Genomic DNA, 16,982 nt, shown 5'->3' on the forward strand with positions numbered 1-16,982 from the left:
TCTGTTACTGGAACACTATCTGGCTGTACATCTGATAGATGGTGGTGGTTTGGTGTTGTGCTGGGCTGGAAGTTATCTCTGCTCACCCTAGGAGGCAGACTTCATGAACAAGTGTGTGACACAAGGGTATTAAAATAAGGAAAGTTGTTCCCTTTGAAGCAAGCTATAACAATTAAGCTTTTGGTCAGTGAGCTGTCACTGTGGATGTGGAGGGGTTTGAGGTGGCGGGCTTTCAGTGCCTCTTAGGAGCAAACTGCAAATGTCCCTGATCTACCAGTTCTGAGTTGGAATTTTTTTTTCCCCCCAGGAAGAATAGGGTCAAAAAGCAGGTACTGAGAGAAGCACCACAATCCATTCTGGTGTACCAATTTGGAAATGTCCATCTCCATTTCTGCACGGCCCCTGTCTCCCTGTCTCTTGGCCGCAGAAGCTGATGGTGACAGACTGTTAGTCTGTCCTTTGACTGCTTCTCTCTCTGTTCTCGAGCACCAGACCCATGTACGGGACTAACCTGATGGACCCTGGCTGTAACTCTGCCATTGCATCACTGCTGCTGGGCATGGGAAGAGCTGTCCCGTATCCGCTGCAGGGCCAGGACGAGGAAGCGCTGCCGTGCTTGTTTGCCTTTGCCTTTGAGCACAATCGTTTGTGGGAGCGCAGCCCGGGGGGCCGGGGGTCTGAGCGCAGCTGGGCACGGCTCCTGGGTGGAAGCAGTTTAGCCCCATATCCACACGGCTAGGAAATGGCTTTAGGTCACTTAGAAACTGTTATTTTGTTGACCTATTTATATAAAACTTGCAAGCAGATACTTTTCTATTCAGCAATTACTTGGCCTTTTAAATGTTAACCCTTTAGCAGAAATTCCTGTTTCTCCGTGACTAATGAGAAATTACATATATAGCTACTTTAACTCAATCTGATAATCAGAGCAGTTTTTCATTGGTTCTTGAGATAATCTTTAAAATCAGGCACAGTAAGCTCTGTTTTATTATGCCACTGCTGCTACTGCCTGATCATCAAACCACACAGCTTAAACTATCAAGGGACAGAAGCAGGATGAAAAGTGGCATTTCTTTCTTGCTGGTAAGACAGTTTACCATATTTTGTTCTATGCGTTCCAGTATGTATGTTAGGGGACATCTACTGAACAAAATATTGAAAAATATTTTCTTTATCTAAATGTGGAATTCTATGCTGTTTCTTGAACTAGGAGCCTGAAGAGCAAAAGTGTCTCTGTACTTTTGTTCTGACAGTTTGCTGAGCACAAAACACCACTATTGCAATAATTCTGATGGATTGTGCTTGAAAGAAGGGCAATCTTGAACAAGGTACTCCTCTCTGACTACAAGAGATGAATGTAAAGGAATCCAGCCAAAATAGTCCTCAGTGTTTGGGACTTTGCAGACATGAACATACTTTTTTAATGTATGTGTATGTGTGTATGAATATTGCTTTATGGTAGTCATCCTTTGTAGCAGCTTTCTTTCTGGGATCCAAGTATATCACATCTAAAAGTACGTGGCTGTTTTTGGGCATCAAATTGTTGGGAAAATGGCTCTCCAAAGATTAAGAGAGAAAAAGGCTTGTTATATGGGGTTCTCTCAGATAATCTATGCAGATAAGAAAATCCAACTACTTTTTCCTTATTCCCCAGGATAAGTCTCATGTGAGCCTGTTGAGCACATTAGATGTGTTTCTGCAAGACCTGTGCTTAGAGGCCTAGATATTCAGAAGGTAGATAAGGTATCACTAATTTTCTTAAAGGACCTGCCTTTTCTTATAGGCAGGGATGATGGTTTGCAATGTGTACCCCTTCTATTACACATACTAGCATGACAGATTGCTCTGGAGACTCTGCACTTTGGGTAATCTTCGTGGATGAAGGACTGTACCTGTTGGTACAGACATGCTATTGCCTGACACTGTTTCACTTTGTAGGTGCTAGTCAGTGTCCTGCCTTTCTTTAGTGCCTGTTGGCCCTGCCTCTGGAAGAGACCTAAGCAAAGGAAGGGATTATGGCCAAGGGAGAGCAGGTCATTTATGGCTAATTGCTAAGATGTAAGGAATGGAAACTGAGCATTCAAGGGTCCAGATCTGCTGTGTCTGCTCCCACTGTGCACCACCCATCATATCATAGAATTCTGGAACAGCTTCAGTTGGAAGGGATCTTCAAACCCTCTGCCATGGGCAGCAACACTTTCCACTAGACCAGGTTGCTCCAAGCCCTATCCAACCTGACCTGGAACACCTCCAGGGATGGGGGAGGAATGTCTTTTCTGGACAGCTTGTGCCAGTGTCTCATTGCTCTCACGGGGAAAAATTTCTGCGCAATACCCCATGTAACCCTGGCCTGGCCTCTGCTTGTTGGAAGTTATTCCCCTTTGCCTCATCCCTACATGCCCATCTCCAGCTTTTTTACAGCTCTTTTATGTACTGGAAGGGACTCTAAGATCTCCCTGGAGCCTTCTCTTCTCCAAGCTGAACAAGTCCAGCTCTTATCCTGTCTCCATAGCAGAGGGACTCCTGTTCTCTGATCGTCTCTGTGGCCTCCTCTAGACCTGCTCTAGTAACTCCATGCCCTTCTCATGCTGAGGACCCCAGAACTGGACACAGTACTGCAAGTGGGGGTCTCACAAAAGCAGAGTAGAGGGGTAGAATCCTCTCCCTTAACCTGCTGGTCATGCTGCTTTTGATGCAGCCCAGGATACAACGGGCTTTCTGGGCTGCCAACATGCATTGCTAGACCTTGTCAAGTGTCTTGTCAACATCAGAATCTTGCTCTGGGAGTGATAACATGGGAGACACCTTTTGAAAGAGTCCAGAGCCACTGCCAAATCAGAGCCTGAAGCTTCTGACTTCCTCTAAGATTTAGGTGAGCATACAAGATCATGTGAATGAGCTGCAACAAGAAAAAATTTCATTGATTAATCAACAGACCTTATAAAAAAGTTGATGTCAGAAGTGGAATAAAACCTAGAACTCCCAGCTGTCTGCTGTGGGCTGCCATATAATATCATATGTTCAAAGGATATCCAAGCATATTGAAGAATCTTGTGCACATATCTCCATGCAAAATCCTTGCTCATGCTCTTATATGATACTTTAGGTTTTATCAAGCTTTTGTAAAACTGATCGTACTTGTAGCCATCCAAAAGTCAGAGACACAAAAATCCTATTTTATGTCCATTCCTTTGAGTTCATTACATTTATCTGTACATTTCTTCTATCTCTTTTCTCTATCTCATCAAGCATAAGCTTCTTGTTCCCACTTTTAAAGTCACTGACAGCCTCTTCTTGTCATCTCTCACTTCCCTACCTAGAAGTTAACTCTACGATGTCAGCTTCTACCTCCCACTAGATCATTAAATCTACTTCTCCTAATCATCCTCCAGGCTACTGCTTACACATTGAAGGTACTGCTTACAATTCTCTTGGGCTACATCAGCCTCATTCTTCAAGTCTCTCTGTAAAGCTCTGCTTTGCAGAGTTTCTGAAACCTAGATGATATCTAGGCTACCCACATGCTGAAACTATGTTGTCAACTGCTTGCACTACTTCCTCTCTCAGTGGTATCTGTCAAATAATTTATTTTACCTTATACATTCTTATGAGAAAATGTTATATTTTTATTGTGTGTTCAACTGGATCCCAAATCTGGGGCTAAATCCCAGAATATTAGTTCTGGTGACAGATTTAGCAATAACAGTCAGTTATCTGTTTTTCTGTTAATAAGCAGTTGAGACCATTTGGAAAATCAGTGTTGTACAAATTCTGGTTAAAATTACTTAAAATTGCTTTTGGGAAGTGGAGACAGGAACCACAGGAGGGAAGGGGAAAGGCTCAGATACGAGGCCTCATTTCCTTGAGCAGATAACAGGCAGAATTCTGCCCTGGAAACACCATTGCAACCAGCTTGAGACCACTTTGGAAATCAAGGTCACTACCACCTCCTGGTGCTGACAGACTGCTGGCAGCATATCTGATGTACCATTTCAGGGCATCATCTCAGAAATGTTGTCTCTTTCCTGCAGAGTGAAGGTGGTTCTTCTTTCTTGACACTAGTTCTCATACAGCGCCTCTGCCTCCACCCACAACTTTGCAGTGCTGCAGAAACTGGACATTAGAACACAAGAATGCAGCAAGTCTGGTCCCCAAGAGATCTGGCTAAGAAGCTGATTTCTCTTCCACTGCTAGAAACTGCTGTAATTGTACCTGCACTGCTAGTACTGGGCTTCCATCTGAGCTAACAGGAAGACTACAAGTCTTGCATATGTTTAGGCAAGAGGTTTCAGCAATAAAGATAATTCCCCTTTGTAAAAATTCTTCATTTCTTTATAATTGTATCTACCTTCAGTGTCCAACTACTGGACTTTTTCATATTTCTCTTGTATATTTAAAAAAGAAGAAAATACTTTTCTCCTACCTGAAATCATCTTCTCATGTAAGATACTTATGGCTGGTGAAATGACTACTTAGCCTTTCCTTTGGCTAAGTTAAAGAGATTTACTTGGTCTGTAATTGTTGATTTCTGAGTAAAATTATCCAGGACTAAATCACTCACATCTCCCTTTTCAGAAGCATTTTCATATTGACAGCATTTTTTTGTTTAAAGTGTTGATTCCAACAGAATAAATTAATTGTGTTTCAAATGCTACATGTAGCTGCAATAACTTTTGTTTTAATTGATATGTATCCACAGTCTGCATGTTAGCTCCTCTAACTGTATTAATGTACTGCAGAATCTCATTCAGCTGGTTATGTGCTACTTCCTGAAATTATTTTCTGGTAAGTCTTTCAGAATTCAGTGCTCCGTGACCTAATTATGACTAACGTTTATGGCTTCTAACGCAAAAATTTGCATTTAAACATGTTGCATTTATTTCCAGGAGAGCCAGAGAGCCAGAAATGTCTAACACATTTCAAACATTGCAGAACTGAACACAGAACTTCTTGTGTGGGAGTGGGGGGAGTTTATCAAATTAGTAGCAATTACCTGGAAACATTCTGTCCTGGTTTACTTATCTTGACCTAAGTTTGTTTATTTGTTTGTGTGCCTGAACAAGTTCTTGTAAGCACATGAATAATTCTACTTAATGCAGCTCTCTCTATTTCATATTTAGTCAGTATTACTGTATTTATCACAGGGACCATAAGCAAACCTGATTAGAATGATAAGCACTAGAGACTTCAAGCCTCCCAGCCAAAATCAGCTAATGGTGACGTTTCCTCTCAACAACCCCCACCCTGAAGAAAGTCTACAGTAAAACAGGATATTTATGAAAAACCCATAACTGAAGAGGTGGTGAAATGAAAGCCAGAAATACTCCTTTTCTCTTGATCAGTTTCAGAAACACAGTAATTATTTTACAATTTAATTCAGACAAGGGAAACTATAGACAGGCATAATCACATGCAAGAAGTTATACCTGGATGCTGTTGTCTAGCTTTGTGAAATTCATGACTGGAAGGATATTCTTGGTCATGGATCAGGTCGCTTAATCTCTTCAGTAAAACAATCCTAGTGAGTACTATATCACAGCCCTTGCTAAGCATAGGCTTTTTCTTGCATACTTCTGTTCAAGACTGCTTCAGATCCTTTGTTGGTTAGAAATCACAATATTATTCTATAGTCAGGCTATATACACTTGGTCCTGTGCTAATACTGTAATTATTTTTTCTGCTATCCTGACATTCCTTCCCTTCTCCCCAGCTTCTTCTGAAAGAGAGATCACAATCTCTGGCAAGTTTTGTTTGGTATTTTTTTCTTTTTTTTCTTTTTTTTTCTTATAATAACTAACCCAAGCTCTTTTGAGACTGAACATTCCATCCTCTTGTCACCCCAGTTATAAAGCTCAGTTCAGTGTCTGTGCTAGTCAAGTAGTGCAAACATTGTTCCTTCAATATTTTTTTTAACTTTCAAGAAACTGTTTTTGTTTATACTGATTAATGGTCTCTGTCTATAAAATCACTCCAAGTTTTCTGGGTTTCAGGCTCTTTGGAGCAGCCCTCTCCTTGCAGTGGTGCTGGGCTCATGTGTTCAGGTAACAGCAAATAATGCAAACTGGAAACATCTTTTTAAAACACCACATATTGCTAAATAGATCATGTCCATATTCTTCATATTAACTGTTGCCATAAAATCATAAAATCGGAAACTTTTAGTGAAAAAGTATAATTTTAAATTAAAACTTCATCAGGAGACAATTCAGAAAACTGAATTTTTGGTTAAAAAGAGAGTGAGTCTACTATAACTTTGTAGAGATGTAGAGTCCCATATTGTGGAAGATACTCTTCAAACATCCTTGCACAACCCTTCAGTGAATTGGGGTAATGACTAGGCCCTAAGTATTCTATATCTCCCAAAGAGTGCTTTGACCAGGATCATATCAGTTATTCTCTGTGTCTGTTTTCGGAATACGCGAAATAACGTTGCTCCAGGAGGCCCCTGAGCTGCAAATGTCCAGAGGCTGAGAATGCTCAGAGAGGAACAGCAATGCTCTATTGCTACGATGCTCTCTAAGCATCTGGTTTTGACTGTGATCAGAAACAGGATTTGGGGAAACATGGACATTGCTTCCAATCCACTGTGGCTCTCTGCTGCTCTTCATTTGTCACAAACCAGATGACAAAAATGTAGGAAGAAAGAAAAATAAAACACCCACACCTTCTCCCACCCTTGATAAAATTGTAGGGATTGTAGATTTCCTTTCAGGCAGCTGGTGCTTTAGTGCAAAGTACTATTTACTACTATGAGAAGAACAGTTCCTATAGAAGAAATTATATAGCTGAGTTGGTGCCTTCTCTGACAGATTCAGGATCAGCTTTGTCAGGCTGGAGAAGCATGCAGCTAATGCTTCAACCTGCTGGTAGAAATACCAACAAAACTGCTCTTAACGATTATTCTGTTCTAGATACCATCTGGAATGGGAGGAGTTGTGTGGCATTTGGGGCTCCAGCTGTGCATTGCTGCTGCACTGCTCTTTGGTGGAGGAAGAGGGAGAGGTAAGAGGAGATCTGGAATATGTCCACTATACAAAGACAGGTACATGCCTGCGCTCATTTTTCATTCACAGACCCTTCAGTATGCAATCCAAGATCTTGTGACTGCCCTGTCCCAGGAGCCAGTACAGCTGGCTGACAATGCCAGGCCTAGGGGACTGACCACATACTGGACAAGCTGGGCACCAGAAAAAGTGTAGCCACTGCCCAAGGTCCCTGCTCTAAGATCTTACATGCACTGAAGTGTGTTACAGCAGAGTAAGAACATGATGAGGAAGACTTGATGCAGTGTCAGCAAAGGAAGTACTAGCAAGCAATGCATTTATTTAGTGTGCTGAGCAAGGCATCATCCAATGATATATGAATCCAGTTCTGGTCTCCTTCCTCTGCAGAGCTCTCTGGCAGCCTGAGCTGCCTGAATAACTACGTGACTACTGTGAGCTGCATGTGGGTAACAGAGAAGCCCATGGGTGATGGACCTTTCCACCTGCATTTCACCAAGTAAGAGCTGCACGCCAGGAGCTGTCTGTGGCAGCCCCAGCTCTGGCTTGGACAGGACAGCACTGAGAAGCAGAGATGGAGCTATGGGCTTTCTTCCCTCCACGGCAGGAGACCTGTGGCGCAGCTAGCTCTGCCACCCCACCACCCCAGACCTTAGAAGCTGCTCCCTACTGTGGTCCCACAGCCTCAGGGGCCACAGTAGTCAAGTGCACATGATCTCCTGTCAGCTGTGGGCTCTCCATCTGTTCAGCAAACTATTCTGGCAGGCGTCTCAGAGCAGAGAACCTTTCCTTCCTGGCCTCTGGGTCCCCATGACCTGGGAACTTCCAGAGCCCATCCTATGTAAACCTGTCTAATCAACTTCTAATAATTTCTTTTCTTTTTTGCCTAGAAATTAAACATCTAATGGTTTAATGTATATTAGTAAATATATAAATATAAGTTCAGTTATAAGCTTTAATAAGAGATTAATAGATTATTAGAATAATAGAATATTATCTAAATAGTTTTTCCTCTAATAGAAGAAATCAGATTAATAGTTTGCTAACTGATAGGATAACTTGAGTTTAATGTGTTTAGGTTATGTAGAAACATTGGCTTCACCACCAGCAGCTATTATATGAGGGTAAGCCACTCTGACATTAGATGCCTTATATTCTGCTACGGTTAAGTAAAAAATAGCCTAACTCTTATTAATACTGGATTTTAAATCTACGGAAAGATGGGCAAGCTGATAAACTGTGATATCCCAGTTTCCTGTGGGATCACATGCAATGTGAAAAAATTGCTAATGAATGGCTAAACCACAAAAAGAAAAACAACTTCTAACACATTTTGCTGTCAGTACTGGTTTGTTTCTAGTGAAAGAGGGCTTAATGTACAGCTTATTGTTACCTCTGTGCTATGCACTTGTAACCAACTGTCCATCCACTCCTTCCCCCTACCCACCTGCTTTCCTGCAGTGACAACAACTCTCTCACTTTCAGAGGGAGCAGGGAACAGCTACTGGATGCTATGTGCAACTCCTGTGAGATCTGGTGCTCTAAGCAGTAAGGTTATAAAGGTGTCTTCCTATCCAGCCCTGACATCCATCCAGCACTTGGATTGCTGGTTTGCTTCCTGTCCGCACTAATGAAGTTCATGGTCTTCCAGAGTGTGGTGCTGTGCTAAGGTGCCATATATGCATAAACGGAAAAGCACTTAATTGTGTGACTTAAAAGAAACTTTCAGCCTTTTTATTCTTCTAGCCTCTGGTCAAAGGGCCACAACGCCAGCTGCAAACTGACTGCCACAGAGAACATGCAGAATCAGTACCACTGCACAATTCATCTAGCCAGCCAGATCTTGGAAACTGATGGTTATAGAGTCTCTCTCCAAGGAAACTTCTTTGGATGTAATCAGACATACATGACCTTTCCAGAGTACACTCCCCGCAAGCACAGTAAGTATGAACCAGGACAGCTGTGAGCTGAGGCTCTGCCCAGCAGCTTCAGGATAGGTCTGATATGCTGCCTAACAAAGGCTGTCTCAAGGACAGCAAGGGAAAACAATGAAAACAATCAAGATGTCCATCCTCAGAGAGTGCGCTGTGTGAACTGCACCAGTGAGGATGCAGTCGCTGAGTCTCTCCATCCTGACTTTTCCTGGACTTCAGAGGGGCTGGCTCTGGAGCACCACCCAGCAATACTTCTCATCTGCATCATGGGTTTTTTGTGCCCTGAGTAATGTGCTGGATTGCTTCAATTATTTGTTCATTTTGTTGTTTTATTTTTCTCTAAGAAATTATGTAATGAGGAGTCATGGGTTTTAACTGAGGGTCCCATGGCCTGGTACCAGGGAGAAATGCTCGAAACCTGTCTGTATTTGTGGTATGTTGTAAGGGCAGAATGTGATTTCCATTCTTTGCTTGCAAGATTAGCCCTAGGAACTACTGGAGTTATCATTAATTCATGTCAGATCTGTAGCTGTTCTGATGCTGTAAGCTAACTTGATCTACTGCTAGTGTTAGTATCCCTCTTTAGACCCAGCTTTATCTTCCATTTCAGTCACCCTAATATCATGCATTTTTCTTTTGTGGTGTCCCAAACACTGTAAAAGAACCCCACCTCCTCTATTTCCAGTAAAACTTGATCCACCTTTGAACATCCAGAGCAATGCCACTGCCAGCAAGTGCCAGATATGGTGGAGTGTGTGGAATGTGCCTTGGTACCTCGCTGAAATTCTCCAGTATGAGTTGCAGTATAAGGAGTACAGCATGTCCTGGGAGGTAACTGGATGAGACATACAGTGATCCTACCTTTTTCTTTGTGTACAATGGCCTTGCCAGTGAGCTCCACCAGCTGACTTAAGATGGCCTTTCTGGTTTCCCATATTAAGGCTGAGAGATTTTACATTAAACATCAATACTGCAGTTCAATAACTCTTCTTCTTATGAACCCTGCATCATCATTCAGGCCCTCCTCTTTCATCTAAGAAAAGAAAACATGGAAAAGAAAAGGGAAAAACCAACCAAAAAAAAGTATTCAAAAGACCATCCTTTTGCCCAATCTCATTAACAGCAATGCTTTGTAATATTTGGCAGGTTGCAATGAACAAGACACTGCCCAGTTCACTGCCACAAGTAGAAATTGAAGCCACAGAGCTTCGCAGTGGCATTGCTTATGCTGCAAGAGTTCGCTGCAAAGTTTCTGAAAATGAGAATTCATACCACAGTCAATGGAGTGAGTGGAGCCAGACAACAGTGTTTCAAAGAGCAGGTACAAAGAATGTTGTTTTCATCTCATTTCATTTCTTTGAATGTCCATGTTCCAAAAAAAAAAAAAAAAAAAAAAAAGAGGATATATGGTAAAATGAAGTTTTTCAAATCAGAGCTAGCTTTCTTCAAGTATTCATAGCCAAATTATTTTCCTTAAGGCCTTTAGCTGCCTGTTTCTTTTGTAGTCCTTGGTTATTTGGGGTTCTATCTTGACTTCAGAATTTTTATTAAAAATTTTTGTGCTGATTCTTTTCATAGATGTCCCAAAAGTCTCTGAAAAGATTCTAAATATCAAAACTATACAGTACTTATTCATTCCACTGAGTTTTGGCACTCTACTCTATTTATTGTGGAACTGCAAGCTTTCCTCAAGGTATGTGATTTTCAGTAAGTTCCCCTTGATCTTTATGGCCTGAAAAGGGTAAATCAAGAGTCGTTATATTCCTTTTCCTTCCTGTTTCTGCTGCACACACTCAGTCATTTCCAAAAGGTCTTCTGACAATCTTGGAATGTGACATGTTCCTCAGCTGATGATAGTTAAAGACCCACTATACAGTCCTTAAGGAGACCAAAACACCTTTGGGACTCCCAAATTTGGCTGAAGTCCAAGAATGACGGTATCTTAAAGAAATTTAAGCACATGGAAATATTTGAAGTTTCATGTAGATAAATTATAAGTGCAAGTACACAGTAACGCATAAAGGCGGTTAAACTGATGTCAATGCTAAGCTACATGTGATATTCCTGGCAGGAGTCAGTAGGTAAAATACCAATATAGGCAAAACAAACCAACTCTGTTTCATGTGAGACCAAGTTGTACAGAGAAAAAAGTGGTTTTAGAACCTTGGTTCAACAATCCTCTGCAATTTTTTATGCTGGCAGAGCATAAGTACCTCCTTCTTTTTTACCTTGACATACATTATTATGGTCCATATACACATCATTCTTAGACAAACAGAATACATTATGTCCACATGATAAAATATTTTTATAGGATAGACTGCAATAAAGGGGTAAGGATGTTTGGCAGAATTTCCCTGTTTAAATGTAATGAAACTACAACTCTTTAAAACACTTTCAGAAACAGGGGTTTAGATCATGTAAGCTGATACACAAATGCTTAAATGGCTCACTGTATATAATGAGTAATAGACCAGTATATTAAGTTTGTGACATATTCCAAAGAAACTTATGAGACTGTGCTTCAGAAACATGAAATGCATGCATAGGTGGCAGAAAAATAATTGCGTGAGAAGTCAGAAATTATGATGAGTGGGCTTCTTGTGCAATCTTACTAACATAAGTGGGGTGGGGTTCATCTAACCAGTATCATGGAGACAGAACACAGAAAAACTATATATTTTTTTGAGTGTTGTTTTCTCACTTTAGGGCAAAAAGCCTCACCTGCTTTACCATTCCCACACCAGCTGCTTTCTTTCAGCCACTCTATAGTTTGCACAATGGGAATTTTAAGGTAAGAAATAAATTTCATTTCTTTCTTATGCACCTCCACTCATGACAGAAGGATTTTTTTTTTTTTCAGGGATTAATAATTCTAGCTTCTGAGCAGAGTTACTGACACATGGCTCTGATCTTCCTGAAAGTTTATAGTTTCTCATTTTACTCTGTCCACATAGTAGCTAACCACCAGAGCTTCTGTCCAGCCTCTTGCTCCTTAGAAGTGGACCTCCTCCAGTGGCTCCCAGCTCAGACTGAATGCAAAAGGTGCACCTTTTCAAAACCAAAGCAATACCAGCAGCTTGCATTATATTCTAGTGGTGTAATCTTGCAAAAATTCTTGTAAAATTTTGTGAAATTAGCTGCTAGGTTTTTATCCTATTATTTTAACCTTGCCTGTTGGATTTGCACTAAACGCCTGGGTTATTGTGCCAAAGCCATATAAAGAAAGAAAAGTTATTTTGTAGTAACTATACAAAATGACCCAAACTTATTGATGCTTTCATTAGGATTGGGTTGGACTGAATGAGGCTTGTAGCCAACTTGAAAGAGAAGAGGCCAGCAATTCAAGCAAAGTGAATGCAGATAGAGTTGCTGATCTAAACACCCAAGAACTGATTTCCCAAATCTCATGGAAACCTACGGGAAGGACAGATGTGGCTACTGCAGAAGAAAACTTTGCATTTGCCTCAGGTCCAAGCCAGCAGTATGTCCCCAGCAGGTACATAAGAGCAGAAGAGATAGAGAGGTGGCCGGGACTATTGTTTGCACCAAGCCATGCTGATGATAACATTGGCCCAAAAATCTCTGAAATAATTAAAGACAACCTTGAGAGCCCTAGTGTTGGAAGGAATTCTCCTTCTCACTCACAGCATGGAAAGGGTGACTTTCTTATGCTTCGAGAATCTTTGGGGATAAAAGATGTGTCTTTCAGTGGTAGTGACTATTGTACTTTGTGTGACAATGATACCACAGGAGGTTTGATTTCTGCTGAACTACTGAAGCTTTCTAATCGCAATAGTCATGTTAAACATCAGAAAGATCAGTGACCTTCCCTGAGGAATACTGCCTACAAAGTTCCTTGTGCTCTCCTATCACCTCCCAAAACTGTCCTCCCAAGCGGCACAAATGGTGACTGTGCAGACAGTTTCAAACATGTATCATTTTAAAACATCCTCAATTTCTGTACTTCAGAAGAAGATTGTGACTATGTCCCCTGTCTAGCAAATACTACCCCTACAGGCATTCCCTAAATTAACCTCCTGGCTGCAAGATCCAGTAACCCTCTTGTCTAAGGAGGCAGCAGCAGACCTGCTGTTTTCCTCAGGAAGAACTATTACAGTTGTGTGCCCCTTGGAAGCAGCAGTATTTTCAATGTGATGAACCATGATTTAAACACCATCATTTTGTAAAAAATATGCATGATTTTTCACAAAATCATGAGAAACTATTTTTGCTTAAGAAAGTAATTCTGCTTCTTAACATGATATTGATGAATTAAAGGGATTCCTGATTTGATCAGAATTTGTAATTGCTCTGTTTAAAGATAATCAAACAGTAGGCCTTGTTCTTTATTATCTTTAATGATTGTAACTTTTTATTTTGCAATAACTGAGCCTCATGTACTGCTTTAACAAAAATTTATTTCAAGGTTAAGTGGCTGGGCTGATTTAATGGAAAAAAGGTGAAAAATAAGAACAGCACAAATGACCTTTACTTAATCACAGTACAGGCCAGGTCCACTGCCTCTCCAGAGCTTCTATTATTTCTCCAGAATTCATTAGTCCTTTGCCTATCTGCACAACAGGTACAGCTCTTGTGAGCTGAATCTCTGGAGGTTTACTTTCTGCCTGAGACACAGAAAATCCTATACGTGATTAATAATCTACCAAGCAGATTTCTGGAGTCTTAGTTGCATCTCTTAGATTTAATGGGCCCAACAGTTTTAGCAAGCACACTGAGATATGTACACATACATCCAAACTAGCTGACACATCTATATACACATACATTCATTCCTTCCTCTTTGGAGTGCTTCCCTTGTCTCTCTGGTGAGAGCACAGATTAGTTTTGACAAGGCAAAGAAAGATTTCATGTAGAAGAAACAAAGTGGGTCGAGACATCCTTCCCAAAAAGTGTGCTAAACTGTTGTGAGCAGTCTTCATCTGTGAGAAAAACAGGAACAGATAGAGGACCTAATATCTGATTTGTGTGACATCCACAGGTGATAGCAGTGATTAGTTTTCAATGTTGTAAGCAAAGAGCTTTTCTGATCCCTGAAAAAATATCCCATTTCTGATTCTTGGTGCTTTTTAACTTACAAACTATATTCAAGGGTGCTTCTATTATTCTGCCACAATCTAGTGGCAAGAGAAGAACATGATGTTGCTGTCATTAACAGTTGCCATTATTTCCCCAGGATGAGAAAATCTGTAAAACAATTCCACGTACATGGAGGATTTTGGTGATCCCAAACTTTTATACCCCATAGTGTGGTTTGATATATTGTCCCAAATTTCAAATATTCAGAATCTGAGGGACGCTTTTTGAAATTGTCAGATCAATTGTATCTTAGATTCATCAGTTCTTGGCAGACAAGAACCTCGCCGACGAGGTGGGTTCCCTCCTTTCTTATGAACGTGACTGCACAGAAATATAACCATTTTCATAAAATCTTGTTTTGTTAATAAGGTATTCTGTACCAGCTATATTAGCAAAATGAGAGTGGGAACAATTATATTCAGATACGAGTAAGAAGAAGCAGGTCAGACTTCTGTGGAAGGGAGAATGCATTAAGGTAGTCTTCATTAATAGAGAAGCAAAAGAAAACTGAGATTGAATGTAGTCAGAAATTACTTGAGAGAAATGAAAAGTCAGAGTCTGGGCTGCTTGTGTTCATTAGGGCAAGATAGGAAGACAATAAGAACTGGGTCTGCAGATGATGACGGCTGATGGTTAAAAGGCTGAAATTATATTCCAGCATCAGCAGTGCTCCAACTGAAACTCTTAAAAACTTTTAGCTGATTCTGCTTTTACGGAATTACTTATAAATATTAGTTGTTGGAGCTAAAACAAAATGCCTCTTTACAATGAGGTCTTTGAAAAGCAAAGCCTCATTTTCATCAACCACTGAAATACTACACATTTTCTAAAAAAGCAAATTATAGCCACCCCCCTTTTCCCCCCCTTTCCTTTGCTTTTTTTTTTTTTTTTTTTTGTGTCTGTGTCTGTATGTGTGTGTGTGTGTGTATTTTTTAAGACTGGTATTAGGTTCAAGCTATGGTTTTTCACAGCTTGTTCCAGAATCTCTGAATAATTCTAAGGCTGACCTTTGCCCCTAAGAGTGATACATATCCTTCCAGTGGAAGATAGAGAACTACAATCTCTAATATTATGTCTCTAATAAGGAGACATAATACTGGTTATGGTCAAACCTGTGAAGCCTTTCATATCCTGGGACTACTGAGCACATGCTATACGTATCACCTGCAAACAGAACAAAGTAGACAGCATTTCCCCCTTTTTCTTCTGTTGAGTTTTGCCAAAATAAACTATTTTGGAAGATATTTAAGTAGTGCTTGTAAGCCACTAAGGAGCTGGAAATGTTCTGTGACAAAGATTTTGAATTGTAGGTATGCTTTTTGGTGGTGTGTTTGGGGGTTGTTGGGTTTGTTTGGTTTGGTTTGATTTTTCTGTCTCACCTGGGACTTCTACTCACATAAACTGCCCAGGGCGTGGGGGCTCTATTAGCCTCCATTCAGGTCTGAGGGACAAAGTTTGCCTTCAGTTCTGTTTTTGTGTTGCTTCTTGTATGGCCCCTGGGTGCGGGCTTCAGGTACTTTGGATAGTCCCCTTGGGTGGATGGTGCAGTGTCCCCCTGTCCCCTGTGCAGTGTCCCCCTCCCCGGCCCAGCACGCTGCCCCTCGGCCCGTGGCTGCCCCCCGCTGGCGGATCCCGGACGGTTCCTCCGCGTCCCCCCCCAGGCAGCGTTTCCTTCCCCCGATTCTCTCCAACTGCCTCACATCTTCCCGAAGGCATCATGCCTAGACTTGGATATACTTATTCAACCGCATCCTCGTTTGTTACACGAAGAATGAAAGAAGTACTAGCTGCCGTTCTCCAATTCTATATGTCATCACATGTTAAAATAGTATTTATTTGCAAAAACTAACTATTATTTAATTATGTAAGTTCTGGTACCCTGTAGCTCTCACATCCTATTTCAATATATTGCTAGCAAATTATTATTTCAGAATTTATATTAATACATTTGCTTTCTTTTTTGAAGTGCTTTGCTTTGCACTCTATGTAATTCCATATTAGAGTGTATTTCAAATATATCAAAATATTTTTCCTCTTCATTTTTGTCTCCCCAAGTGACTAAAATCCTTCCTACAAATCTTGTATACATACTTCTATTTCATTACCAAAACTAATGAAAATATTGAATCAGACCAAGTTTGAGCCTGGAATCCCCCTTGAAATGTCATTCCACTTTAACAAGGAACTGTTAATGATTAGACTCAAATGCATTATCAAAAAATTTAATAGTTCATTAACAAGACTAGCTGCTACCATTTAGGTCAACTAGCTTCCTTAGTATACCTTTAAAATTGAACTGTGTCAAAAATCTTAGCAAAGTCAAATTATATACTACCTACCCTGTTAGCAGCAAGTAAACTTTCTTGTCAGAGATGGAAGTTATATTGTTTCTGTGTTTATCCACTTGCTGTAGCATTATTTTGCGCCTTACCTTTCCTACATTTGAAGATGAGACACTATCTTTCTGAAGTCCTCTAGGTTCCTTGAATGGCTTCTCAGAAATGGCTTCTCAGGTAGTTTGGATAGCCCCCAACAAGTCTCTTTTAACATTGCAGAGACTGCTTCAGTTATTTACGTTTTGCTTTGGGTTTTTTTCTTTGGGGTTGTTTATTTGTTTGGTTTTGGTGTTTTTGTTTTAATTTTCCAAAAAACCCCAAAACTTTAAGGCAAATTTCATCTGTTCCTACAGAATTTAACACATGTGCTAAGGACTTCAACTCAGATGTTTTGTGTGCTATTATCTTGTTGAAATTAATAATATTATCTTCATTGTTAAAACTAGATTGTTCAATGGAAGAAAAATGGTGTGCTCTATTCTTCAACCCATTACACACAATCTACCATCCACTTCCTTTCCTGAACAGTAATGGGCCTTCACTCTCCCTTTTTCCCAAGACTGATGACAAACGTGCAGATGTTGTGGTTGTCCCCTTTCCTAACTAATTTT

General features: G+C 40.6%; 1 protein-coding gene across 1 annotated transcript; it reads left to right on the forward strand.

The window, feature by feature from the left end:
* The first annotated feature begins 1,035 nt into the window (after positions 1-1,035).
* On the forward strand, positions 1,036-13,081 carry LOC121334670 (interleukin-9 receptor-like). Its single transcript, XM_041402015.1, has 9 exons — positions 1,036-1,083; positions 6,912-7,002; positions 7,392-7,500; positions 8,748-8,941; positions 9,621-9,766; positions 10,082-10,256; positions 10,514-10,628; positions 11,645-11,729; positions 12,223-13,081. The coding sequence occupies exons 1-9, from the start codon at positions 1,057-1,059 to the stop codon at positions 12,760-12,762; spliced, it is 1,482 nt and encodes a 493-aa protein (XP_041257949.1). The 5' UTR covers positions 1,036-1,056; the 3' UTR covers positions 12,763-13,081.
* Positions 13,082-16,982: the final 3,901 nt, after the last annotated feature.

This window comes from Onychostruthus taczanowskii, unplaced genomic scaffold, assembly GCF_017590055.1.
Source record: "Onychostruthus taczanowskii isolate IOZ18803 unplaced genomic scaffold, ASM1759005v1 scaffold19, whole genome shotgun sequence".
In the NCBI taxonomy this organism is placed as follows: domain Eukaryota; kingdom Metazoa; phylum Chordata; class Aves; order Passeriformes; family Passeridae; genus Onychostruthus; species Onychostruthus taczanowskii.